Genomic DNA, 25075 nt, shown 5'->3' on the forward strand with positions numbered 1-25075 from the left:
AGGGCTTTCTCTAGTTGCGGCAAGTGGGGGCCACTCTTCATCGCGGTGCATGGGCCTCTCACTATCGCGGCCTCTCTTGTTGCGGAGCACAGGCTCCAGACGCGCAGGCTCAGTCATTGTGGCTCACGGGCCTAGTTGCTCCGCGGCATGTGAGATCTTCCCAGCCCAGGGCTCGAACCCGTGTCCCCTGCATTGGCAGGCAGACTCTCAACCGCTGCGCCACCAGGGAAGCCCCCAGCCCCTTTTCATAAGGCACCTGCTCAGATCTTGGAGACCTGATGGTTGAAGAAGAGTCCACCACACTACTTTACAGTAGCTGACAATAACAACTGTAGCCATGGAGAGCCACATGGCTTAAGGCGTCAAGATGTCAGTCATGTTTTTATGCCTATGGAAGCAAGTTGAAGTCTATTCTGTCTGTACAAGGGTGCCGTCACTGTGAATAACTGCAGCTGGGTTATTACTTGTGAGCAAACCAAACCCCAAATAGGTGTGTCTTTTATTTTGTTCCTGAGAAACAGTGTCAGCCCATAAATGCCTTAACATGCTTTATCTACTTGATTTCATGTCACAGTCCTAGAAAACTGTGCTCGTTTTTACAAGCATAAGGATAGCATATAATTTTATTAATTCAAAATGTATTCATTGACTGCGAAGAATACTATTATGAATATATGTGGCATGTGTCAGTGGCTGGTTTTCACCCAGAATAAAAGTTTGTATTAATGCTCTAAGTAGAGAATAAAACAAGGTCCAGGTGAAGTCAGCAGGAATGGGAGAAGGTTGCAGGTGGGGAGAGATGGACGGCTTCTCTGCATCTTTGTTGTTCATGTGGGAGAGGGGGGCAGGTGGCCTCCAGATTTCAGTTTTCTGCCTACAAGTGGCTAGAAATGACAGATATAGCTGATCAATGTTTCCTAGTGTTTCAAAGGAACAAGGGAAGGGGCTGATGACGATATAGTTACAATGTTAACATTTATTGATTTCTTACTGTGTGCACCAGGTACGGTGCTAAGCACTTTGGATGTATTGTCATTGAATCCTCGCAGCAATTCTCCAAGGTAGATGGTGTCGTCCTCATCTTAAAGATGAGAAGGTTCAGAGAGGTTAATAGAGTGCCCAAGGTCACACAGCAAGAGCATAGCAGAGCCAGGCCTTGAGCCCAGGTCTGGTAGACCTGAGGGCCTGCACTCAGCCACCAGCTTGGGATAAGGCCGAGCAGCTGTGCTACTCGGCAGAGGCCCAAGGTGGCTACAAGTAGCCCCGAGGTTAGGGACCTCAAGAAGAGGCCTCTTCCCAGACTGCAGGCTCTTCCCCGGGCAGTTAAGTGGCCATCTGTCAGGACAGCTGAACTCTGTTACCTTCTGAGCCCAGGAGAGCACAAGCCAGAGTTCTGGCAGCTCTCCCACCGCTTAGACAGGAGCTCAAGTTCTAAGGAGTTGTCCTCTGTTCTCTCTGTCCTCTCTCCCAAGGAGGCAACAGACTGGGCCTGGGTGTCATGTACATGGGGAGAGAGTTAAACTGGCCTGTCTGTAATAAGGCTTGTTTCTTCAGGGGCTCAAGCCCACCCCTCAGTAGAACCAAACTGGTGACCCCTCCCTTCTGGAGTGTCTGCTGAGTCAGGCTGGGAGTCCTCGGTGGCCAGAGACACAAGCCTCGCTGCCTTTTTCCAAGATAAGGAACCAGGACAGATCGCCTCAGAGAGCAGCTAACGTTTTCCAGGGTGTGTGTGGGGGGTATGAAGTGACTTCACTTTATTTTTTCAGATGGGTCTGCATCACTTATTTATAGAGCAACTACTTTCTAGTCCCTATGTGCCGGGTCCCGGTGCTTCGTAGAAACAGAACCCCCTCAGCCAAGTGTCCGAGCTGCAGCTTCCCGGGGTGCTCCAGAGCTGTGAGGGCAGGGATCAGGTGCAGGACACCAGGGAGAGGAACCAGGGTCCTGCTCCAAGAGCAGAGACCTCCTGCTCTCATTTTACAGATGAAGAAACTGAGGCTCACAAAAGTCAAGTCGTTTCCCCAAAGTCACCCCGTTTAGTAAGCGGCTGGGTCTCAAACACAGACCCACCTGGCGCGGGTGCTGTGCTCTTAGCTACGCTGACTCTTTTCTGTGTGTTTGCTTCCAGTTCTTTAAGGCCTATTCCAAGACCGGCTCAGGAGCTACACTGTCAGGTGGGTGTCCCAGCTCGCGGGGTCTCACTGGCGCTGTCAGCGTCTTTCTCCCCCTCTTTCGCCTGGGCTTCTACTGGGGTGAAGAGAGCCCAGCAAGGTCTGCAGGGTGAGGAGGTCCCCAGTGAAAGCCAAATTTGTGTTTTCCTGGAAGTGTCGTTTCCCAGCCAGCCTGGAAGATGCCTTTGGGAAAACAAGGCTGAAGAAGCCCTTCCATTTGGGCCCATCTGGGAAGCGGGGAGGGTCCCATGTTCCCAGAATAGCCCTTCGTGTCAAAGTAGGGTTGACATCCAGAGGGCCAGCCAGATAGCGTGGGGAGGGCCCTCGGGGCCCAGGTCTGAGGGACTCTCTCCTGCCCTGAGGGATGGGTCCCCCTGCCATGCTTAGGACCACAGGGGTGGGGTGCACCACCCCCCCATACAGAGAGGGATGAGATGCGCTCTGTTTTGCTCAGCTCGTGCCCTGGGCCCTTTGCTTCCATGAGGCAAGCTGACAAGGGCACTGGGATTTATTCTCCTCTCTTCACGCCCCTTGCCTGTGTCCATCTTCATTTACAGCGGCTGGTGCTGACGTGCAGGCGCTGCGGGAGAGGCTCATTGATGCCCTGGAGTCCCATAGTGACACGTGGCCCTCCTTCTGTCCCCCACTGAAGCCTGCCAGGTATTTGGGGCTAGGGCAGGCCCAGGGCAGTGTGGCAGGATGGCAGGCCGGGGACCGGGCTGCTTCTTCCTGTTGCCTGAGCGGTGGACACTCCAGTGGACCGGAGCCCAGAGCTGTCTGGAGCAGCTGGTGGAGGGCTTCCCATTGCTGGAGGTCCTACCCGAGGAGCCCTGACTTCCTGGGGCTGACAGGGATGCAACGGCCCATCCCACCCGGTGGGAAGGAAAAGACGGGCGGGGTTCTCCAGGTCATACCTGCTGCTACTTCTCAGAACCTGGAATGTCGGAGGGATGCAGCTGGATTTCACATGATCTAACCCAGGGAGGGTCCCTGAGAGGGTGGGCGTGGGGAGGAAAAAGGGAGACCAGATGCCGTTTAGAGGAAAGGGGATGGGGGACTGAGAAGCACAAAGCCCTGTAAAATGAAGGTGCTCATTTCCTGAGCCATGGCTGTGACTGGGGCATGGGGAGGTGACTCCGCTCCCTGTGCTGCAGAGCGTCAGGTGGCTGGTGTCCCATGTCTACCTGCCAGGCAGCCTTCCAGGATCGCCTCTGTTCTAGGAAATCAGGATAACGAGGTGCACGGCGTCTCACTCTAACTCTCCCACAGAGGGAAACAGGTAGATTGAAAACACGAGGTGTCCTGCCCTTCTGGACGAGAACTCCGGATAGGAGAAAGCCCACCTTAAGGGGCCGAGAAGGAGCAAATCCAAGTACCAGCTGGGGCTGCTAGAGGGAGCCCAGCCACAGAACACAGTGAAGGTTCCAGATGCTGAGAAGGCCTCAGGAGGCAAACACTGGGGCTTCAACGCCCACCCTAAGTCTGCTGGTGTCTGGAAAGCTGAGGCCCTGCTGAGGGACTGTATTTCCAAGTGTCAGTTGGTGTTGAATCCGACTCACAATGATTCTTTTATCATCTTTCCCAATTCTCCATCCTCCCAGAGGGCCTCATGGAGCCCCTGGACTGAGTATATGGTCTTGGTTTGGGGTTCCACAGCCAGACCCCATCTCTCCAGGAAACACCTCGCTCCTTCTTCCATTTCTCAATGATCGTGTCTCTGCCTCTCTCTCTTTCTTACACCCACCCTCCCTCATGGTGCCTTTTCAGCCCAGAAGATCTCAAAAGCAACCAGCCAGGTAAACCTGCCAGCCTCTCTCAAAGTGATCCTTCTAGAGAGCTTTAGGGAGGAGTTGGGGACCTGTGGTGGAAGGTGGGCTGCCTCTTCCAGAAGTGTGAGTGGGAATGGACGGGATGGGGGCGAGTTACATGGTCAGCCGCCTGTGGGCTCGCTCTTCTGCCAGCCTTGGGGAGGTCTGGGGAAGTTGCCTGAGAGGCCACTTGCTACCACCCCAGGGGCTGTCAGTGACCATCCGCCCACTGGGGTACACTCTGGCCCCCACCTCTCTGGCATGGCGTTTGTACTGTTGCTGGGCTGGGCTCCATTGGCCCCATGTTGCGCCTTCTGTTTGGAGGTAACCACTGCCACATCATTGGATCTGGAGGAGGGAAATAGGTCATCAGGTTGGGGACAAAAGTAGATGCTGTTGTCTCCTGTTACATGGCTGATGATGTTCTGCTTTTAATTGAAATAAGGGAACAAATCATTTTTGTATCATGCAAATTGTTTTCTACTGAAACTCTGCGTTTTTAAAACAGCTTGTATCTTAATTCTTTGATTTGGGGGGAATAATAAGAATTGCCTTCTTATTAATTTCCACCTTTGTCCTGGGGCCCTAGTTTCCTCGTTTTAAAATAAGGAGGTTAAAATCTTAAAATACGATTAGATAGCTTCTAAGATCTCCTGTACCCAGGACTTTCTGATTCTTTAATTCCTTTTGTATGCCTGCCCCAGGAGTAGACAAAGCACATCTCCCAGTTGGTAGTGACTTAGCACAGATCAAGGCTTGTGTCTGATGGGTAGTAAACACTAGCTTCTCAGGGGACCAATAAAAACTGCCCTCTAAGCCTGGGCCTTACCCAGAGCATAGAAACACCTGGACTCAAAGCGTGCCTCCCCCGGTCTCCTCCTCAGAATGCCCGTATGCACTCCTGACTGAAAAAACAACCCAAATAGGTGGGTGAAGTGAAGAACCAGGTTTCGGTAATAGGCAGAGAGAGTCTTTTGAGACTCAAGGTTTGGTTTACTCCCACTGGAGGGCTGGCATGGAGAGACTTCCTCGAAGTCTTGTGTGCAAACAGAGAAGGAGGTGTGTCTGGCCGCACTCACGGTACTGGGTCAGCCACGTCTGCTGTCGCCGGCAGTTTTGCTTTCTTCCCACCACAGAGAGAGTGACTGCCAGCGTTGTCTATTGCAGGCTGGAGGAGATTACTGGATTCTTTGCAAGAAACGATGAAGAGTACCTGGCGCTGATCTTTGAAAGGGAAGGCTCCTACCTGGGTAGAGAGGTGAGCTGCCTGCAGGGTCCCACAGCTCCTGCATAGCCCCTGGGAGAGAGCCAAGAGCAGGGCTGTTCCTGTGCACTTCTTAGCCCAGCACTGGCCTGACCCCTGCTGGGGGAAACGGGAAGTGTAGGAGCTGGACCTTTCTGTTTAAAGCCTTTATGTCCGCTTGGATCTTCCTCGTGGAAACTGAGAATGATAACACCTGCTATTTATTGAGCATTGCACTAGATTGCTGACACACGTAGTTGCTGATCTTTCTAATTAACGAAGATGGTCAAATAACAGGTCGAAGATCACACAGCCAGTGAATTGGTAGAGCAGGACTTCAAATCAGGTCTGTCTGCCTCCAAAGCTTGTGTTATTTCCACACTACCCCGCCCCCAAAGAATTGGAGTTAAAAATCTTGGGGGGAGGGAACATCAGAGAGCCTCTAGTCCCTCTTGAGGAAATGGGGTCCCTTCCCAGGTGAAGCAGATAACAGAATCAGGCGAGTTGGAATCTCCACTCCATCACTTATGTGCCGTGTCTGTGATCATGTTACTCAACTTTCTTGAGCTTCGTTTCCCTGCCTTTGAAGTGGTGACAGTTACCTTTTTTCAGAGTATGGTTGGGAACATCAAGTGCGGCGGTTTAGAGGAAGAACCTGGATGAGTAACTGGCACAGAGTACGTGCTTTATAAAGGTCCATCCCCGGCCTGATGCAGAGTCTGGCGTTCCACTGCTGCCTCATGGACTTTGCAGGCCACTGGGCTTTTCCCAGATGCAGAGGTGGGACGGGCCGGTGCCTGGGAGAAGTTCCAAGGCAGCGCAAAGAGACAGAGAGAGAGGGGATGAAATTAAACACCACTGTTGACTCTGAATGGTTTTCCTCCTGAAACTCACGAAGCACAGTTGAGCTCTCTGACCTGTCTCCAGACCTCTCAGCCCCGAGAGGGGAAGCATGGAGGTGGGATGGGCAGGGAGCTTTGCTGAAGGAGTGCCTGACCCTTCTGGTCCCATTCCAGGCCTGGGGTCATGCCTGTACAGGTGACTGATAAATGTTCATTGGAATCAGCTCTTCCTCCTATGCTCCCCCATTCCCCTAGTAACCAAGGGCAGTGGTCCCGTGTCCATGCAGAGGTGCCCAGGGATGGTTAGTTTGAGAGGCAGGAGGGCACAGTGGCCAAGAGCCCCAGCTCTGGAGGCAGATCACCCTGGGATTTACAGCCCAGCTCAGGCGCTTGCTACATATGTGACCTGATCACATGATTTCACTGCTGAGCTTCGGTTTTTGCGTCTACTGTACGATAGGAGTTTTATTTTTTAAAGAAATACTTACGTACATAACTACTAGTCATTGTTAGAAGCACTTTTATAAAATTAACCCGTTCAGTCTTCTTAACAGCCCTTGGAGGTGGGTATTGTTATTACAATTTTGCAAGTAAGGAAGTTGAGTCAGGGAGAGGTTTAGTCTGAGGGGGCAGGATTTAAACCCAAGCAGCCATGGTATACTGCACCACCTGGCTTGGTCTCCTAGTAATTGTTCCTATTTCATAGTGAGTATTATTTTGAAGATTAAATGAAGCAATCTATATACAGAACATAATACCTATTCAATAAATATTACCTAACAGTATATTTCTCCTTCTTAATTCTTTCTAAAAATAAAATCGTCACGTCTAAGTATGTTTTTCCAATTTGGAATATAGACAGAAAGTCTTACAAATATCAGAACAAAACTGAAACCACTTTTTTTTTCTTCCAAATATCAGATACATACATTTTTTTAATTTATTTTTTTTATTGGGGTATAGTTGCTTTACAATGTTGTGTTAGTTTCTGCTGTACAGCGAAGTGAATCAGCTGTATGTATACATATATCCCCTCTTTTTTGGATTTCCTTCCCATTTAGGTCACCACAGAGCACTGAGTAGAGTTCCCTGTGCTATACAGTAGGTTCTCATTAGTTATCTATTTTATACATATTAGGGTATATATGTCAGTCCCAATCTCTCAGTTCATCCCACCCTCCCCTTCCCCCACTTGGTGTCCATATGTTTATTCTCTACATCTGTGTCTCTATTTCTGCCTTGCAAACAGGTTCATCTGCACCATTTTTCTAGATTCCACATATATACATTAATATACAACATTTGTTTTTCTCTTTCTGACTTACTTCACTCTGTATGACAGTCTCTAGGTCCATCCACGTCTCTACAACTAACCCAATTTCGTTCCTTTTTCTGGCTGAGTAATAGTCCATTGTGTATATGTACCACATCTGCTTTATCCATTTGTCTGTCAATGGGCATGTAGGTTGCTTCCATGACCTGGCTATTGTAAGTAGTGCTGCAGTGAACATTGGGGTGCATGTGTGCTTTTGAATTTTGGAAACCACATCTTTTTATGCCTTTTACAAATTGTTCTCATTGGAAAGAAAATTACATCAAATTGGAACTGTCCTCAAAAATTCAAGATGTGTGGTCTGCACCGTTCCCGAGCAGGCAGCGTTTGCACTCCTTACAGCGGGGCAAACGTGGTTGGCGGCAGGAGAATCTCACTCGTCACGATAGTCTACTCTTGGAAAGGTTTCGAGTCTGGCTAGAGCACAGCTGCCACCCAGGTGCCTGCCCAGGCCTTCCCTCTGTCCAGTGGCTTGGCCTACCCCTGCAAGTGTCTCACTGTCTCTGCAGGTGACTCTGGACATGTCCCAGCGCCGGGGCATAGTGGTGCGCAGGGTCCTGAACACAGATCATGACGTGGTGAACGAGTTTGGTGTCACCGACTTCCCATCGTGCTACCTGCTGTTTCGGAATGGCTCTTTCTTCCGGGTCCCCACGTGAGTGTCTCTCTGCCCCCTCTCTCCCCGCTCCCTGTGCTCCTCCTTTCTCCTGCCTCGAGAGGCTGCAAACCTTTCACAGGGGCTGACAGGTTCTTTCTCCTGTGAGTCTTCTGAGGAGTCCGTGGGCACCCTCTGCAGGAGAAGCAGATCTCTGCCTATGGTGGGTGGGGTGGTGGGCATGCTACAGCCAGGAGTCCGGGCCCAGAACGCTGCCCCCAGCTCAGTAGTTCAGCCTCAGGTCCCCGGCGCACTCAGCACCCAGCGTTGGCGCTTCTGCCCCATCCCCACCGCGGCCCTGGCCCTATTCCCCATCCTCCTCTCTTCACAGACAGACTCGTTGGCAGTCTGCAGGCCTGGCAAGCACTCAGATACGCCTGACCCTCCCTCCCTTTGGTTTTCTAATTGCAGAAAAGTTCATTAGGAGCCAGACAATAGCCGGTTCCGAAATGCCAAGAGAGAACAATCAGGCCAGCCGTAGCCCCTCTGTCAGGCTCCCGCCGCTGAATGGCGCCAGATGGTGCCTCAGTGCCCTCCCTGGGCAGATGATTGATGTCCACCCGGCCCTGCAGGCAGGAGTGCGAGGGCCAGGGAGACCAAGGCTGGCCTGAGATGTCCAGTGAGCCGCTCCTCAGGGCCATTAGTGCCATCCTGCACCAGGGCTGGGCAGCGCGGCCACCCGCCCTCACCCGGCCCCAGTCACCTGGCAGCACTGGGCCAGGCCTCGTCAGAGAGCACCGTCGGGGGGTGGTGGTGGGGGAGGCAGCACGATGGCCGCGGGGACAGGGAGGGGCAGGAAGTGCCAGTCCTGGTGGGGAGCGGAGGCATTGTTTCCTCTCTCGGAGTTGGTGGAGGGGAAAATTGTTTGTGACGACGCTGCTTCTGAGCCATCTGCTTGTCGGTAAACATTGGGCCGGGACAGTGGAGTGGAAAGCAGTGCTTCCCGGTGCCAGGTCCCCTGGGGTGTCCCATCACGCTGCTGGTCTTCACATCCCTCCCTCCAGGGGCCTTGACCAGGAGACGCCGCCTGCCCCTTGAGGACTCCTCTTTATGAGACGAGAGAGAGAAATCAAAAGGATTGTCAGAATTTTCGTGGTTTGGGGTCGTTGCTGCTATTTTTTAAAAATCATGTATCAAACTCCCTTGACCTCCCTGGGGAGTAATGTCACCTCTGGTACCTTGGAGCAAGCTTGTGAGCTTCCCTGAGGCCACGTGCCACTTTGTAGCTTTGGTCTCTGGGGAGGGTCGTCAAACCCACCATCCGGTCCGTGGCCAGAAAGAGCACTGTCCCCAGAGGGCCCTCCTCCTCCCCCCTAAGGTGCCCTGTCTCCCCACCTCTCCGAGGCAGGTTGAGGAATTCACGGGCCCAGCCGCTTTTCCAGGTGGGATTTTGACTTAAGACTGGTGTCAGAGAGGCTTTCCACAGCGTGAGCAGTGAATAGAAAGGTTAACGTGAGGCAGGGGTGCCCCAATTTTTACCTCACTGAGGATAAGACCGAACCAGGTTCAAGTATTTCTGAATAAACATTCCTGCCAGGTGAGCTACCCGCCTCCTCTCCTGCCGTGAGTTAGCTCTGGGGTTTTGTTCCTCCATGCTCACTGCCTCTCCCCCACGGTTCCCTTCCCTCACAGGCTTATGGAATCCAGGTTCTTCTACACCAAGTACCTGCGGAGGTTCTCCAGGGACACCAGCGAGGCTGTCCCCACCACACCTGCGCGGAACACCTCTAGCACCGTAGCCCCTACCATGTGGAAAGTTGCAGATCCGTAAGGCCACGCCTGGTCCTCCTCATCCCTTCCCTTCCCCACCCTCTCTTCTAATCACAGACACCCCCCTTCCTTCCACACTCTGTTCCTTGTCACAAGCTTGGCACGCGTCATCCTGAGCCCAGACCCCCCGAGGGCTGGCCTTGGCCTATGGGGGCCCCCGGCCGCTGGCCACGCACAGGAGAGTCTTAAATATGCAGAGGCGGCAGCGTCTGCTGACTGTATTCTTCATGATGGAATGCATACTTTCCGATGCCCACATTCTTTAAGCTTAACTCTATTCAAGACCAAGTAGAATCAGCTTGGAAGGATAATCTGCAGCCTCCAAAACAACTTCCCACCCAAGCATTTATTGCTTCAGCACAGATTTTTGAGTTCCTGCTATGTGCTAGGCACCATAAATGCCGATTGTGCAGGGCAGATGCAAGCCCTGCCCAGAGTTTACAGTCCCTTCGCAGCATCCCTTCTAGGAAGGCACTCGACCTCACTTGAATGCCTCTGGTGTCGGGGAGCTCACTACTTTTCAAGATAGCCAGTGTCATCGTGCACAGTTGTAAGCACGAGGTAACTGTTCTCTCTGAGGCTCCTTGGCTCTGCCCTGGTGGTAGAATTTCTGCTTGTTGGGCAGGGAGATGGGGCCGTAGACCTCTTGCTCTGGCCCGCAGCATGGTACCACGTGGAAATGGCTGACCAGGAAGCTCAGAGCTGAGTCCAGAGGGCGGCTTCCACAAGGGGGCTGCACGAGAGAACTGGGGGCAGGGTCACTGGATTTCGGGAAGGATTTTGCATCCCAACATGAGAGACTCTAAGGGTGGAAAGTGCTAGTGGAGAGGTTTTTAGTAAATCAGGTGGGAAGGAAAGAGAAAGTAAGAGGTGGGAATGTTCATTATAATCATTCAAATTATGATTATTCAGATCATTCAAATTGCTATTATGGCTGACACTTCTAGTCTTATGTGCCAGACTCTGCTGGGCACTTGCGTCCATTATCTCCTTTAGTCAGGGGGCCACTCCTTGAGGCAGAACACAGGAACGGAGAGGTAAACTGAGGCCCCAGGACACGGAAGTGGAGCAGAGGGAGGGGACTTTGGCACGAGGGTAAAGCGCAGGTGCCCACAGTGCTCACCCCGTCAGCTGACCTTGTTGGCTTCCCACCACCTCAGGAGGCAGGTGGGGCAGGAGTCCATTTTACAGGTGAGATCACTGAGGCCGGAGAGGTGGGTTGAGTTGCCCAAGCTCCCGGAGCTAGCCCACCATAGAAGGAGGCAAGAATCTAGGGGTCAGGAGGCAGGGCTAGAGAAGCAGCCCTTCCCTCAGGACCCTGAGCCCAGATCCCACGAGAGCGTGATGGGCACGGGGTGAGCAGCCAGCTTGGAGCCTGCAAGCCTTCCCCCAGGGCTGGGGTCAGCCCGAGAGGTGCGAGATGGAGCCCTGATGCCCAGGGTCTGGCAGCTGCAAGGTCGTCAGCCAAAATAAATGTAAACCCCACTTCCCCTTCTCCCCAACCCCATTCTCAGCCTTGGCGGGCAGCCAAACCCTTGGTCTTTCAAAGAGCACCCAGCTTCTCGAGCCATGTTGTGTGGGTGCGCCCCTGTTGGTCTACTTGTCTGTCCCTAGGGATCTCTGTTCAGAACAGAGAATGAAGCTCAACCTTCTACTAGTGGCCTGGTAAAAACACCTTTAGTGAGTGATGGGAGAGGCTGGCCCGGGACCTGCAGAGGGGGAACCCTACTCTGTGCCAGGAGCTGCTGAGAGTTTTACACTTGTGCTTTTGTTTAATCCTCTCAGCAACCTACCTGTGAGCAAGTTATTACTATCCCCATCTTACAGATAAGGAATTGAGGCTCAGAGAAGTTAAGTAATTTGCCCAAGGTCACACAGGTAGTTACTGGCAGAGCCAAGTGCTAACTTATTTATTTTATTTTATTTTATTTTTGCTGAAGTATAGTCGATTTACAGTGCTGTGCCAATCTCTGCTGTACAGCAGAGTGACTCAGTTATACACAGACAGACATTCTTTTGCATTATGGTCTGTCACAGGATATTGAATATATTTCCCTCTGTTATGCAGTAGGACCTTGTTGTTTATCCATCCTATGTGTAATAGTTTGCATCTTTTAACCCCAAACTCCCAATCCTGCCCTCCCCAACCCCAAGTGCTAACTCACAGGACTCTGTGACCATCAGTAGTGCCTCCTCTTCTCTCCCTTTGGCCCTGGGTGCCCCTCCCCAGCCCCTGCCCCATGGTTAATACCCTTTTCTCTCTCTGGCTCCCTCTGGGTCCTCAGCTCCAAGATCTACATGGCTGACCTGGAATCTGCACTGCACTACATCCTCCGGGTAGAAGTGGCCAAGTTCTCTGTCCTGGAGGGGCAGCGCCTGGTGGCCCTGAAAAAGTTCATGTCGGTGCTGGCCCAGGTGAGCAGGGCCCTGCCCTCCCTTGTCCGGCAGCCCCGCACCACACGGGATCAGTGCGCATCCCTGAAGCAGGCGCCGGGCCAGCCCCTCCGTCAGGAGCTCGTGGTCGGGCTGGACACCTGGACCCGCGTCTGTCCCAGTCTACCATGGGCGGCTACCCTGCGGTCTGCGCCCTCCTCCCGTCAGCCCCGTACCACCAGCGACAACCCCCTTCCCCAGCCCCACCCTGTGCAGGGGGGTGGGGGGGACGCAGGGCCTGATGCCCTGGGGATATTCCCAGCCAGCTCTGCCTGCCTGAGTCCTCCACCTCAGGCCGAGCCTGGAGTGTGGCCTCTCCCTCCCTGACCGTGGTCGCTGGGAAAGCAGGACCCGTGGACCCCAGTGAAGGAAAGAAGGCTTTTCTGAATCTCCTCTTTTCCCTCCCAGACTCTGGCCAAAGTCTGACGCAGCTCCCTGGGCTTAGCCGTGCGCCTTCCTTATTCCTTCGTAGTTTCCTGCCAGCATGGCTACTCCTCCAAGTGTAGCTCCTACTTCCTGAGGACCTGATGTGTGTCAGGCATTTAATCCTCTTAATCTCGCCGCAGGGTGGCAAGTGCTACCCCCATTTAAGAAGTACAGGTCGCTCAGGTGATGTGCCTTAGGCCTCCTGTTAGGTGATGTCGTGGCCAGGATTTGAACTGGGGTCCCAGCTTCAGAGCCTGTGCCCTTTTCTCTGCCACGCTCCTTGCTCGCCTCTGAAGGTGAGATGCGGGCTGCCTCTTCCCTCTGCACCTGCCGCCTCCTCCCTCCCCGCATCCTTCTCTGCGGCTGCAGGTCCACCGCCAGTGCTGCCCTACTTACATCCCGAGGCTCTGGCTGCCGAGGACTTGCTGAGTCAGATGCGGGCTCCGGTCCCCCTCAGAGGCTGACTGCTGACTCAGCCACCCTCGGCCCCCCGGGAGCCAGGTCTGAGCCCCTCCTTCTGGCGCAGGTCTGCAGGCCGCTGGGACTACCTCTGGGGGTGGTCTCCTCACCAGTCCTGGCCTTCTGGTCCCCGTGGCTTAGTGACGGGCATCTGTGGTCACACCGAGGACCCTGTGAGGTGGCAAGTGCTTGTCACAGTGCTGTTCCCATCTAAGGCAAGACAGCTTTCAGCCCCTCTCAGATGTTCCACGCGGACTGGGCCCCTGTTCTTCCAGGGCCCCAGTCTGATAATAGAGCCTTTCCTCAGAGGCTCTGTGAGCCGCTTGGTCCTCAAGTTGCTGAGGCCCAGGGTGGCTGGCCCAGAGAATCAGAGGGGAAAAGTCCTCGAGTAGTTCTGTGTGCTGTCTTCCTGCCTGACACATGAGGCGGGACCCCAGGAAGCAGAGAGGGGGTCCCCTTACCCCCACCCCAGTCCAATCCACTCTGAAGAACTCATCCCAGGGGAATTGTTTATTGTGTGCTGCTTGCATCTCTCAGCTGGACTCAAAGCTGGTTTGGGTTTGGCTCCCAGTGGGACTGTTGCAGCCAGTGTGAGGGAAAAGAATGAGACCCAGGAAATGCCTGAGCGGGGCAGAGGCTTAAGCAGCACCCTCTCAGTGGTGCCCGCCGAGCTTCTGCCCTCAGCAATGCTGGAACTGAGTTTGGAGTGAAGGAGTCCTCCCTGCCAGAAGCCAGGGCCCTCAGAGAGGAAAGTGGAGGGCTGGGGGGCACGGGCTCAGGGGCATCTGCTGTGCAGCAAAGCCCCTGGAGACTGCAGAGTATTCTGGCCCTACCCTTGCCTGGGTAGCTTTATCCTGAGTAGCAGTAATAGTAGCAGCTACGTTTCTTGAGCTCTGACAAGGTGTCAGACTCTGCAAGGTACTCCTTTGTGTTTTAGCTTATCTGCATTTCTCAGAACGGACTCCACGGGGTGGGTACTAGCATTATCCCATCACGGAGAGGGGAATGGAGGCCCAGAGGGGTAAAGCACCTTGCCCAAGGTCCTCCAGCCAGTGAGTGGCTGAGCTGAGATTTGCGCCTACGTCTCATCTAACCCACACCCTTATGCACTACGTGCGTGGAGCACTGAAAGTCTGAGTGAGCAGAGCTCACTCTGCCCGCTCAGCCTTAGGGACCTGTCAACTGTGAGTATGGCCAGTCGGGAGGCACTGCCCTGTGGCCCAGCCCGGGATCTCCCTGCTCCCTCACGGAAGCGGCTGGCAGGACTGGCCACTGGGTGGCGTGTGGTCACCAGGGTTTCCCTGCTCCCGGCGCAGGGTGACTCCCTGTAGTCCAGAGCCCCTTAATTCATCCTTCCTCCTGACACCGTGGCCTTAGAGGGCGTCATCCTTCCAAATCAGGACGATGGGTGAAGGTCAGTGAGAAACGCTGACTTGAAGCTGTAAATTTGTGTCGAGAGCCCAGAGGCCCGTGTGAGCTGACCAAGAGGGAGCGTGTCAAAGCACAGGATTCTTTCCGGCCACTTCTCCTGCTGGGGGACAGTGTCCAGCCTGGAGATAAGAATACGCCATGACTTTCTCAGAGGACTGGGTCCCTTGGCAGGTTTTTCTGTTTAGGGATCACTCCTGTCTCCAGCACCCTTCTTCTCACCAATGTTTTTCTTTGCTGTTTTTCCTCTTGAGTTTCTCTGTGTTGCCCTCTCGACCTGCCTCTTCGTGGTTTATCTGACCTGCTCTGCTACTGCAGCCCTCTCTCTCCCTCCTTCCCCCACCCTGGGTGTGTTCGTGCCTGTGCACACACAGGCGTCCATCCTCCTCCCTGGAGTCCTTGTGGTTTTAAAGTGCTGATACTAATCCGATTTGAGTTGACTTATTGTCAGAGTGGCTTTTCATGCTCCTCAGAGACTGTTGGGAGTTCCCATCAAGATTTGGATCTCGGCTCAAGCCCCTGCACTGCCTTGTCCCCGTTGGCAGCCCTTGGAATACAAATGAAAGGCCATTTGCCAGCCTCGCCCAGCTGGTCAGTTAGCGAGTCAGCTGCTCTATCAGAAGATGAGCTGAACAGAGGCCCGTGTGGCCCAGGGGTCCCAGCAGCCCTGGGCAGCGACACAGGAAGGTGCTCAGCCTTCCTCCCAGTGAGCGTGTGCTCGGGTCAGAACCGGAGCCTGCAGCCTGGAGAGGGGGCGGCCTTGAGGGCCTGGTCCCACTGAGCGCCTCTGCCCACCCCTCCCCCTCGCCTTCGCAGGTGCCCCAGAGCAAAGGTAGTGAGGACCCCACATGTGGGTGTTAGGCAGGATGTTTTCCTGGTGGTCTTGGAACATTCTAAAAAACTGCCTCGGCCCACTTCAGCCTGGCCCCCGGCCTTCCGCAGGACTGCGGAACTCTGGGGGAATTCTTTCTCACTCTCCCCTTATCGCTCCCATAGCACTTCCCTGGCCAGCCCTCGGTCCAGAACTTCCTGCATTCCATGAATGACTGGCTCAAGAAGCAGCAGAGAAAGAAAATTCCCTACGGTTTCTTTAAAGCTGCCCTGGACAGCAGGAAGGAGGTGAGTGTGGGAGGGCTAAGGAGGATCTCCACCTCATGCTCGATATCTATGGGAGTGGAAGGGCTTCACCCTGTCACTTCTGACCTCTGTCACCGACCTGCACTCAGGAGGGAGGCAGTGATCGTGGTCGGGTCCTTCCATTAGGAGCGAGTAAACTGCTGTTTATTGAACTCTCTCTGTACAGACCTCACTTAATCCCCACAGCATGAGCGGAAGGCAGATATTATCCCCATTTAGCAGATGAAGAAACAGAGGTCAAGTCAGTTGTCTAAGATCATACAGCCAGTAGGTGGTTGGGCTGGGATTTAGAACCAGTTGTGCGACCCCGGGGGTGAGAGAGCTTTTAAGTCCAGCCCTCTGCTGCCTCCCGGCTTGCTGTGCTCCTCAGCACCGGTTCTGTCCAGGGGCAGCTTTCTGGGCTCCCGCTCTCACCACTGTTTGCAAAAGTGGGCACGTCAGCCAGGAGAGGTGCAGAACCTCACAGACGTGTGGGGTGTCAAAGCTTGACGGGACCTTAGAGCTGACCCCCCTCGTTCTACAGAGGAGAGGCTAAGGCTAGAGTAACGATGTGACCTGGTCTGTGTCACGGGTTCTCAGACCTCCTGCTCCTTTGATGGGTGTCGCCAGTGGAAGGGAAATGCCACCTTCAAGATGATAAACTGAGAAAGGGACCACTTGTTCTGGGGCTCCGTGCTGACCTGGAGTCTTCTGCAAGTTGCTCTCGCCACTTCCCACGCCAACTCCTTTTTCTTCTCCACATATGCATTCACGCTCGTATGTGTCCCTTAGGGTGCTGTGATTGCCGACAAGGTGAACTGGGTAGGCTGCCAAGGGAGTCAGTCGCATTTCCGCGGCTTTCCCTGCTCCCTGTGGGTCCTCTTCCACTTCCTGACCGTGGAGGCATCTCGGCAACATGTGGAGCACTCAGGAGAAACAGGTGAGTCTGGGCCTGTGCACCCCTTGTGCCTCCGCTGGCTCCCTGCTGCACGCCTGAATGTAGGGGAGTCCGCGTTTGCAGCTTGGAACCAGAGCGGGGAGGGCCCGGAGTAGCCACTCAGTCCTGCCCGCTGCCCCCGAGGTGGTGCCCCACAAACCGGCGTGAGGCTGCTCCCTGGCTTTCTTGTAGCCATAAGCCTGATTTATTTTTAGTCTTCACGAGAGAGTTCTGGTTCTATTTTTTATACTCCCATAAAGAAAAGAACTATGTCTATTTCACAATTTATGCGGCTGATACCGTAGACTCTGAACCATCTTACTGCACTTCCCACTGAAAAATCATTTTCTAGGGGAACCTGGGGAAGTACTTTTCCCCCTTTGCCCTGTTTCATCCCCAAACCGTGCAGCTGCTCTCCACGACCCACACTGCCCCACAGCCACACACAGCCACTGAACGGGTGGGCATCTAGCTCACTGAGGGGCCAGGCTGACGCCAGGCCCTGGCCCAGCCTGGAGGACACAAAGGAGGAAGAGGCAGTCCCTGCTCCCAGTGGACTGTGAGACAGGTGGGCCCAGGGGGAGAGCAGGATGTGTGGGTGGAAGAGAGGGAACGCTCCACGCCATCGGGAAGGGCGGGAGGAGGTAAGTGAGGGGGAACGATGGACAGGAGTCCCCGACAGAGGAGACGGCCTGCGCAGAGGCAGAGGGAACTGGGGGAGCTACCGGGTGTGCGGACAGCCAGCCAGCCTGTCAGCCCGGATTTACAGAGCGTCTCCAAAGAGCCGGGCCCTGCTCTAGGGGTGGGGTACAGCAGTGCATGCAGCGAGACGTCCCTGCCTCAAGGGGGCAGTAGTCCAGTGGCAGGAGACAGACAGTAAACACACAGATCATTTCAGGTGTGATGGTGAGTCGGTGAAGAAGACAGAGCCAGGCGGTGGGGGAGAGGGGCTGGGGAGGGGATGCTGTGTTTAGACAGGGTGTCTGGCTGGGGGAGGCTTCTCGGAGGAGGCTGAGACCTGATTGGTGAGAGGGAAGCAGCGGTGGGACATCTGGGATGAGAGCCTCCCGGGCTGTCTGCTCAGGCTGCCATAACAAGGTGCTACACACTGGGTGGCTTAAACAACAGAAACGTATCTTCTTACAGTTCTGGAGGCTGGAAGTCCATGATGAAGACGTTGGCAGGGTTGGTTCTGCTGAGGCCTCTCCTTGGTTTTGTAGATGGCCATCTTCTCCCTGGGTCTTCCCATGGTCCTCAGTGGGTGTGTTCCTGACTGCGTCCAATTTCCTCTTCTTACAAGGACACCAGTCATATTGGATTAGGATGTACCCCAGTGATGTCATTCTCACTTAATCACCTCTTTAAAGACGCTGTGTCCAAATACAGTCACATTCTGAAGGATTCAGGGTTAGGACTTCAACATAAGAATTTTAGAGGACACAGTTCAGCCCATAACACAGGTCAAGGACTAGTAAGTGCAGGGAACAAGTCTGGTGTGTGTGCAGCACCAAAAGGAGGCCAGTGTGGCAGAGCCTGGGAGTGGGGGAAGCAGGAGAGGAGGTGGGCACTTGGAGGTCCTGGTGAGGGAGGGAGGTAGAGTTCAGTCTCTGCATTATGAGAATCTACTAGGGACCTTAAGCAGGGGAGTGATGCACACGTTCGGTGCTTTAGAGCGATTACTGGGTGGAGGGTGGGCTACAGCAGGGCAAGGGGGAGGCAGAGCAGCCAATTAGGAAGTTGTGGAACTTGTCCAGGAGACGTGGTGGTGGCCTAGACTAGAGTTGTAGGTGTGCACGTGGAAGAAGAGGTGGGCAGGTTTGGGAATATTTTAAAGGTAGAGCTGATAGGACTCAGTGACGGATTGGGTGAAGACTATGCAGGATCAAGGACTTTGGTCGGACCGTGGACTTGTTGGGCCTGAACGTCAGGTAGATGACGGTCCTATGAGCCGAGAAATGGGAAGGCTCAGGGCGGGGAGGGAGTGGATGGGGGAGGGTACACTTAGTGGTCTGTGCCTATTGGATCTCTGGATGGAGATGTAGACAGTTGAGTCTGCAGTTCTGGGGGGAGGTCCAGGATAGAGATACAAATCTTGTGGTCATTAGCATATAGACAGTAGTTAAGGACTGGAGGAGCCCATTAGTGGGTGGGCAGAGAAGAGTCCTGAGGCCTGAGCTCTGGGGCATTTGGCATCCAGACCTCTGCTAGGGAAGCAGGGGCCAACAAAGGAGACTAAGAAGGAGTGGCCATTGCAATTTCAAGAGATCCCCCAACATAAAGAGTTTCAAGAGCAAGGACATAGCCGAGTGGGGAGGTGGGGTGAGGCGAGGACCTTGCTGGCAAGAGCTGTTTCAGTGGATTAGTGGAGAGAAAGGCCTGGTTGGGTTGGGCTGAAGAGAGAAGAGCCGGGAAGAAGTTGGAGGTAATGGGGGAGTGATTGGGATGTGACTGGGGTCAGAGAAGGAGTTTCTTCGTTGTAGTTCTTTTTTCTTGTCGGAAGGAGCCCATACAAGGGAGAAATTGATGATGCCATAACACAAGAAAATATTCCCAGGAGTGAAATCTTGGAGGAGGCTAGAGGGGTGAGGTCCAGAGCATGAGGCAGGCGGAGGAGGCGAGGATAGCTGCAGGGCAGGTGGTGAGTGGGTGACAGGGGTGGAAGCAGGAGCTGAGGGGGCTGAGGAGGTGAGAGGCAAGGCACAGCTTGGCGTGGGCACTGACGTTGCCAGAACCGAGGGCACGGGCAGTGGTGGTAAGTGGGACAGAGAGCAGGGTGCTGAAGTCCCAGCACATGGAGGGGTCAGACTCGGAGATGGAGCTTTTAAAGGGCTGGGGGTTTCGCAGCAGGAAGGAGAGAGAGTTTGGAAGCAACCAGCAGCAGGGAGGGTACTTCCGCCACCTCCAGCCCTGAGTGTGGAAGACAGAGGGGTTTAAGGGGAGTGGGTTTGGGGGAGCAGTGGTATCTTCAGGGAGGAGCCCGTGTCAGAGCAAGAAGAGGTGGGGGGTATTCAGGGCCTGTGCTGTTGCCAGGCCAGAGAGCCCAGTGGGAGGAAGTGAGGGGGCTGGGGAGAAATGGAGACAAATTAGGGAGCGTTCAGAGCCAGATCGGGATGGGCTCTGGATGCAGCACGGCACGATGGGGAGCGAGTTGGAACAGGAAGCCTAAAGCAGGAGGGGCAGAGTAGGGGCCCACGGGGTGGGTGATGGGCACTCTGGCCCCTGCCTTCCTCTCCAGCCACGTCTCTAAGAGCCTGAGTGTCCTGACAATGCGTTTGGACTTTATCCTGAGTGTCCGTAAGTGATGAGGGCCTGGATAAGAGGCAGACAGGGGAGACTGAGGTTTACGAGTTTGGGAGGAGATGGGGTCAACTCTAACATGACCCCTGGGAGGTGAAGTGGACAGGGAGACCTGGGCCCCTCACCAGGTGGGCTGGGGTGTGTGTTCCCCGTGCAGAGGCGACCACGGTGGGCCTGTGATGGGAACGGTCGTGTGGCCAGCAGGGGCAGGCAGCCGGAAGGGCCCCTGTGACTGGAGTCTCCTCTCCCCTGTAGCCAAGGCCCAGGAGGTCCTCCAGGCCATCCGGGGCTACGTTCGCTTCTTCTTTGGCTGCCGAGACTGCGCTGGCCACTTTGAGCAGATGGCCACTGCCTCCATGCAGCGGGTGGGGAGTCTGAACAACGCCGTGCTCTGGTTCTGGTCTAGCCACAACAAGGTCAACGCTCGCCTCGCAGGTAAGGAAGGGCTGCCTCCAAGGCTGGAGTCACCTGCAGAGGGAGGATGAGGCGGGGGAGCTTTGGAGTCTGGGACCAGAGGCAAGAGACGGGACCTTCATTGTCCTCTAGGTTACACCCCGTGTTTCACGGTGCTTCTCAGCACCCAGAGCCCTTTCACATGCTCTACCAGCCCTGCTGATGTACGTCAGTATCATTAGACCTATTCTCTAGATGAGGAAACTCAGGCTTTGGCACCGTGAGACCCTGGTCTTCCGATGCCATTGCTCACTCTCTCGCCCACACCAGGGCCCCTCCCTCTGGCCTGTTGGGGTCCCTTTCCTGCCTCGCATGTCCTGCTTTCAGGCTCTTGGCCCCTTACTCAAACCAACAGAGAGGAGAGAGCTGGGCCTCTCCCCGCCCTGGGAGGGGTATAACGATAAAATGTACTTGAAAAGAAAATCCTGGTCCTTCCTAGAGAAACCAGGGACCGATTCTCACCGGGGAGGCCTTGTCTTCTGAATATACCTCGTTTACAGTGTTTTCTATTCCCCGTGCACGGGAGTCAGATGGGTCCAACAGGCAAAAGCATTAAACTCCAGGGGTGACCAGAAGCTGGTGGCTGGGGAGGGAGCCACCTGTGGACGGAGCCTGGGCTTGTCTGTGGGGAGAGAGGAAGTGCGTTTGGCTGGGACAGACCTCCCAGGGGCGGGAGGTGGGGGGTGAGGCCTGGGGCGGGGCCAAGGTCAAAGGAGCCCCTGGAGCAGGTGGCTGTGCAGGCCGCTGCACTTGGTCTGCGTCTCCTGGGACCTCCTGGTGGACTTCAACAGAAGACACGTGCCCCTCTCTCCTCCCACCCCCGCTTCTCTCCCTGCCCCTGCCCCGCCCCTGCCACCAAATGCTCATTTGACCCTCCAGCCTCATGACCTGCAGGCTCCTGGCTTCTCTGGGGGCCCAGCTGCTGCTGGAGGGCCAGGAGCCCATGCCTCTCCCTGAGAGGAAGGCCGAAAGGAAGGCAGTGTCCTACTCTCTCTGGCGCGGGGCGGGGGGGTCCTTTCAGATCAACTAGTAACAATAATGAGCAGGTGCAAATGGAGTGCCCACTTTGCAAGGCCTGATCACTATTACTTCTCACTGGACCCTTGGAATCTCCATGTTGCTCCCTCCCCAAAATAATCCTTCTGATTTTTACATCACTTAACTGCTGCTGCTGCTTCATTCTGGCCAGCAACTTTTTTTTCCTATTAAACCCTTTAGGGGAGGTGCCTCCTCCAAGAGAGATGGGCTGATTGCCATTCCCCAGGTGACACTGGAAGAGGGACCGGTGGCAGGCCCTCGGGCTCAGCCTGGGGCTCTGCCCACAGTGCTAGCCCTGCTTGGGGTCCCAGTAGCCTGGTGGGAAGGGCAACTTCCTGACTCTCTCCCGAGTGTCCTTTTCCCCATCCAGGCCCCTAGGCCTCCCCACACCCCCACCCCTTGGGGCCCACCTGAGGAAGAAATTCCACTAACTCCTACCTACCCCAGAGGGCCGCAGGGTGTAAAGGAGAATGCCTCGTAACTACCATGTGCCTTGAACTCTTGCTTTAAAAACATTTTCCCTTTGATTACAAAAAGAATGTATCTTCACTTGCATAAAACCTGGGAAATTTTAGAAAAATGCAAAGAAGATACATACTAGTGGACCAACCAAAGTCTGCAAGACAGATCGTTCTGAGTCTTCTTGCCCTTTCTCATGTCTGGTCCAGGGGTACAAACCAGCAGTGAAGTTGACAAAGAGAGACGGTGGGTTAACACGGGGAAGTGACTGGAAGGGCAGCTGTGGAGTTCTGGGGGCGGGGGAGGGTGGGAACGTCCTCTCCCAGCGAGGCACCAGTGTTGGGCTCTGCGGTGGGCCAGGCCCTGTGCTGGGTCTTTCATCTGCCCTCTCTCGTGCCCATTCTTTCCCAGGGCAGCAGTGCCCCCTTTTTGCAGATGAGGGAGCTGGCATTCTGAATGGAAGAATGCGGTCTGGGCTTCCGGGTGGCCAGTGTGTCACAGGCAGCCTGTGTGTGCTTCCCTCCCCAGGTGCCCCCAGCGAGGACCCCCAGTTCCCCAAGGTGCAGTGGCCGCCCCGTGAGCTCTGTTCCGCCTGCCACAGAGAAGTCCAGGGTGCGCCCGTGTGGGACCTGGACAACATCCTCAACTTCTTGAAGACCCACTTCTCCCCGAGCAACATCGTCCTAGACCTTCCTTCAGCAGACCTGGGCCCCCGGAGGGGTGCATAGAGGATGGCAGTCCCCCCAAGGCAGGTGGAGCTGGAGCTGGCGACCAGAAATTTTACTCTGGGCCCTGAGAAGGCTGAGATCATGGTGGGCCCAGGGACAATGTCCCCTGGAACCACCATCCCAGATGTTCCAGCAGAGGGACCTGGGGCAAGTCACCCCCAGGAGACGCAGGCTGGCCTTAGCATGGCCAGAGATGAGCCAGACCAGGAAGCTCCTGAGCACATAGCGGGGCTTCACAGGGATAAGTTGGAGCAGCCAAAAGGGCGGCAACGCTTGAGCAGGCGAGACAGGAGCCATGTTGTTGGCTGAATTCCTGGCTGGGAAGAACCTCCCCAGAGGCCCTTCAGAGCTGAGGCGAGTGGGCCGCAGCTCCAAGCAGCTGGCCAGCATCCCTGACGGGGAGCCAGAGGCCGGGGCCAGGCAGCGCCGGAGCCAGTGGCTGCAGGTGCTGGAAGGGAACTTCTCCCACCTGGACATCAGCCTCTGTGTGAGGCTCTCCTCCCTGTCCTTCATGGGCCTGCTGGCTGTGTACACCTACTTCCGGGCCAGGATGAGGGCCCTGAAGGGCTATGCCAGCCACCCCGCAGCCTGAACCGTCCAACTTGGGAGGGGGCAGGATAGGGAGCTGCCATCCATGGGCTCTTCCAGCCCCCTGCACCCCGCCCCTCCCGCCTTGTTCCTTGTCCAGGAAAACCAGTTGCTGCAGCAAACCTCCCTGGGGCTTCTGGAAAGGGATGTTCCACAGACAGGAAGACATGCACAGGGTCCAGGTTCATCTGCCAGCACAGGGGGAGGACAGCCTTGGGCATTGGGGTTGGGAGACTCCGTCCTGGGCCTCTCAGCACCGAATTCCTCTTTTTCAGCTTCTTTGAAGTCCTGCCTCATTCTTCTTGAAGCTTCAATGATTCCTGCTTGGTGTTGGCCCTAAACTGGGGCAAGTGAGGCTGCAGTTTCCAAGGTTTCCCATCTCCAGAGGAGGGGCCCCTGGGGCTGGAGTGGACTCCTTACTACATCCCGGGACTCCGTCCATCCTGCTACAAAGAGCCCTTTGCACCAGAGAAGGAAGGACTGCCTCTGGCCCTCTGTGCCCACCCGTCCTCCAGCCCCTCAGATGCCCCTGGGTGGGGTTTGGCTTTAGGGTGGGCTCCGGAAGCTTCTGGAAGTCATGCTGGTCTCCCAGGTGAGGTCTGTGGAAGGAGGGCCTCTGGCTGGCTCCTTCCCAAACCTTGGCTCCAGGAAGGGTACAGGCTGGAATTGGTATGGTGATGGTACTGGGCAGGGGGTGGGGGGTTAGAGAGGGCTGTTGGGATCTCTAGTGCCTTAGCTGTGAGAGGCTGAGTGAAGCGTTTGCTTTGAACATGCTTTGGCTTCTCCACATTGGGCTCCACCCCTCTTGGAGCTGGGTCTTTTGTCTCTTGTTGATTTTTGTCTCCAAAATAGATGCTAATCTTTACTGTGGAGGGAGGGGAGTGTCGTCCCTCTCAAGGGTCCACCTCCCATCCTGTAGAGGTTAAAAGGGTCAGAGGGGAGGGTGACGCTGTACATACGCTTGATCCCCACTCTGCCTACGGTCGAGGAGGCTCTGGAATAAATTATTTTTAAGGCAAGCGCCGGTGTGTTCCTTAACTTGCTACTAGTGTCCGGGTCTGGGTAGAATGTGCAAAACCCAGCCTGACCTGGGATGCAGCCAGCTCCCGGGGGGTCAGAGCGCCCTTGTCATAGCACCCCTCTCCTGGATGGGGCCCTCCCCCACCGTCCACAGAGCTCTCCGTGCCCCGAGCCCCTCAGTCCCGCCGCCTCCTCCTGCTCCCCCGCCCTCCCAGGGAGCACCTGCCCCGGTGCTCTCAGTTCTGCTCCGGGAAGCTTGGCCTGCGCCTGCCTGACCCCTCCTCAGGCGGGCGGCCTGCATCTCCAGCTCTCCCTGGAGGAAGGAGAGAGGGCTTGTTTGCAGGAGCCAGCCTGGGCTGCCTGCTCAGCAGGGAGGAGTCAGCCAGATTGGAGAGCCTGCCCCTAATCCGGCCTGCTGGGTTTTACAAGGATCAGAGCAGCTGATAATGAACCTCATTAAGGGGGAGCAGGAGCCTCAATCCGATTTGGGGTTTTCTCTTGGACATCTTCGCTCTGCTCAGATGGCCTCGGCCCTGCGTGGAGCAGGTGGGGTGCCAAGCACGCTCCCTCTGCTAGGGCAGCTGGGTGGGGAGGGCGGAGGCGGGCAGGCAGGTCGAGCCCCCGCTTCCCTGCTTGTGTTAGCCCTATGTCACCTCCTTAGCTGCCTGGCGGCTCGGGTGGATTGCAGCCCGGAGCCTCTCTGCAGGCCTCTCGTCTGTCCACGAGGTTCCTCTCTGTGTCCCTGCTCTAGTCACCCACCTGCCCCTTCATCCTCCAAGGCGGGCTCGGCTCATCTCCCCCGCCCCGCCCCGCGGGGCCCTGGCTGACAAGCTGACAGGCCCACCAGAGGGTGAAAGAGGCTCCCGGGGCC

General features: G+C 55.4%; 1 protein-coding gene across 1 annotated transcript in view; it reads left to right on the top strand.

The window, feature by feature from the left end:
* Window positions 1-23452, top strand: part of QSOX1 (quiescin sulfhydryl oxidase 1) — a 39259-nt gene extending 15807 nt beyond the window's left edge. Inside the window, 11 exon segments of the mRNA XM_059937435.1 lie at window positions 2129-2174; window positions 2729-2831; window positions 5147-5237; window positions 7907-8052; window positions 9685-9819; window positions 12108-12237; window positions 15565-15687; window positions 16477-16624; window positions 20174-20353; window positions 22397-22883; window positions 22885-23452. Of these exon segments, the coding sequence (XP_059793418.1) occupies window positions 2129-2174; window positions 2729-2831; window positions 5147-5237; window positions 7907-8052; window positions 9685-9819; window positions 12108-12237; window positions 15565-15687; window positions 16477-16624; window positions 20174-20353; window positions 22397-22883; window positions 22885-23188 (1893 nt within the window). The 3' untranslated portion in view covers window positions 23189-23452.
* The last annotated feature ends 1623 nt before the right edge of the window (window positions 23453-25075 follow it).

This window comes from Balaenoptera ricei, chromosome 1 (assembly GCF_028023285.1).
Source record: "Balaenoptera ricei isolate mBalRic1 chromosome 1, mBalRic1.hap2, whole genome shotgun sequence".
NCBI lineage: Eukaryota > Metazoa > Chordata > Mammalia > Artiodactyla > Balaenopteridae > Balaenoptera > Balaenoptera ricei.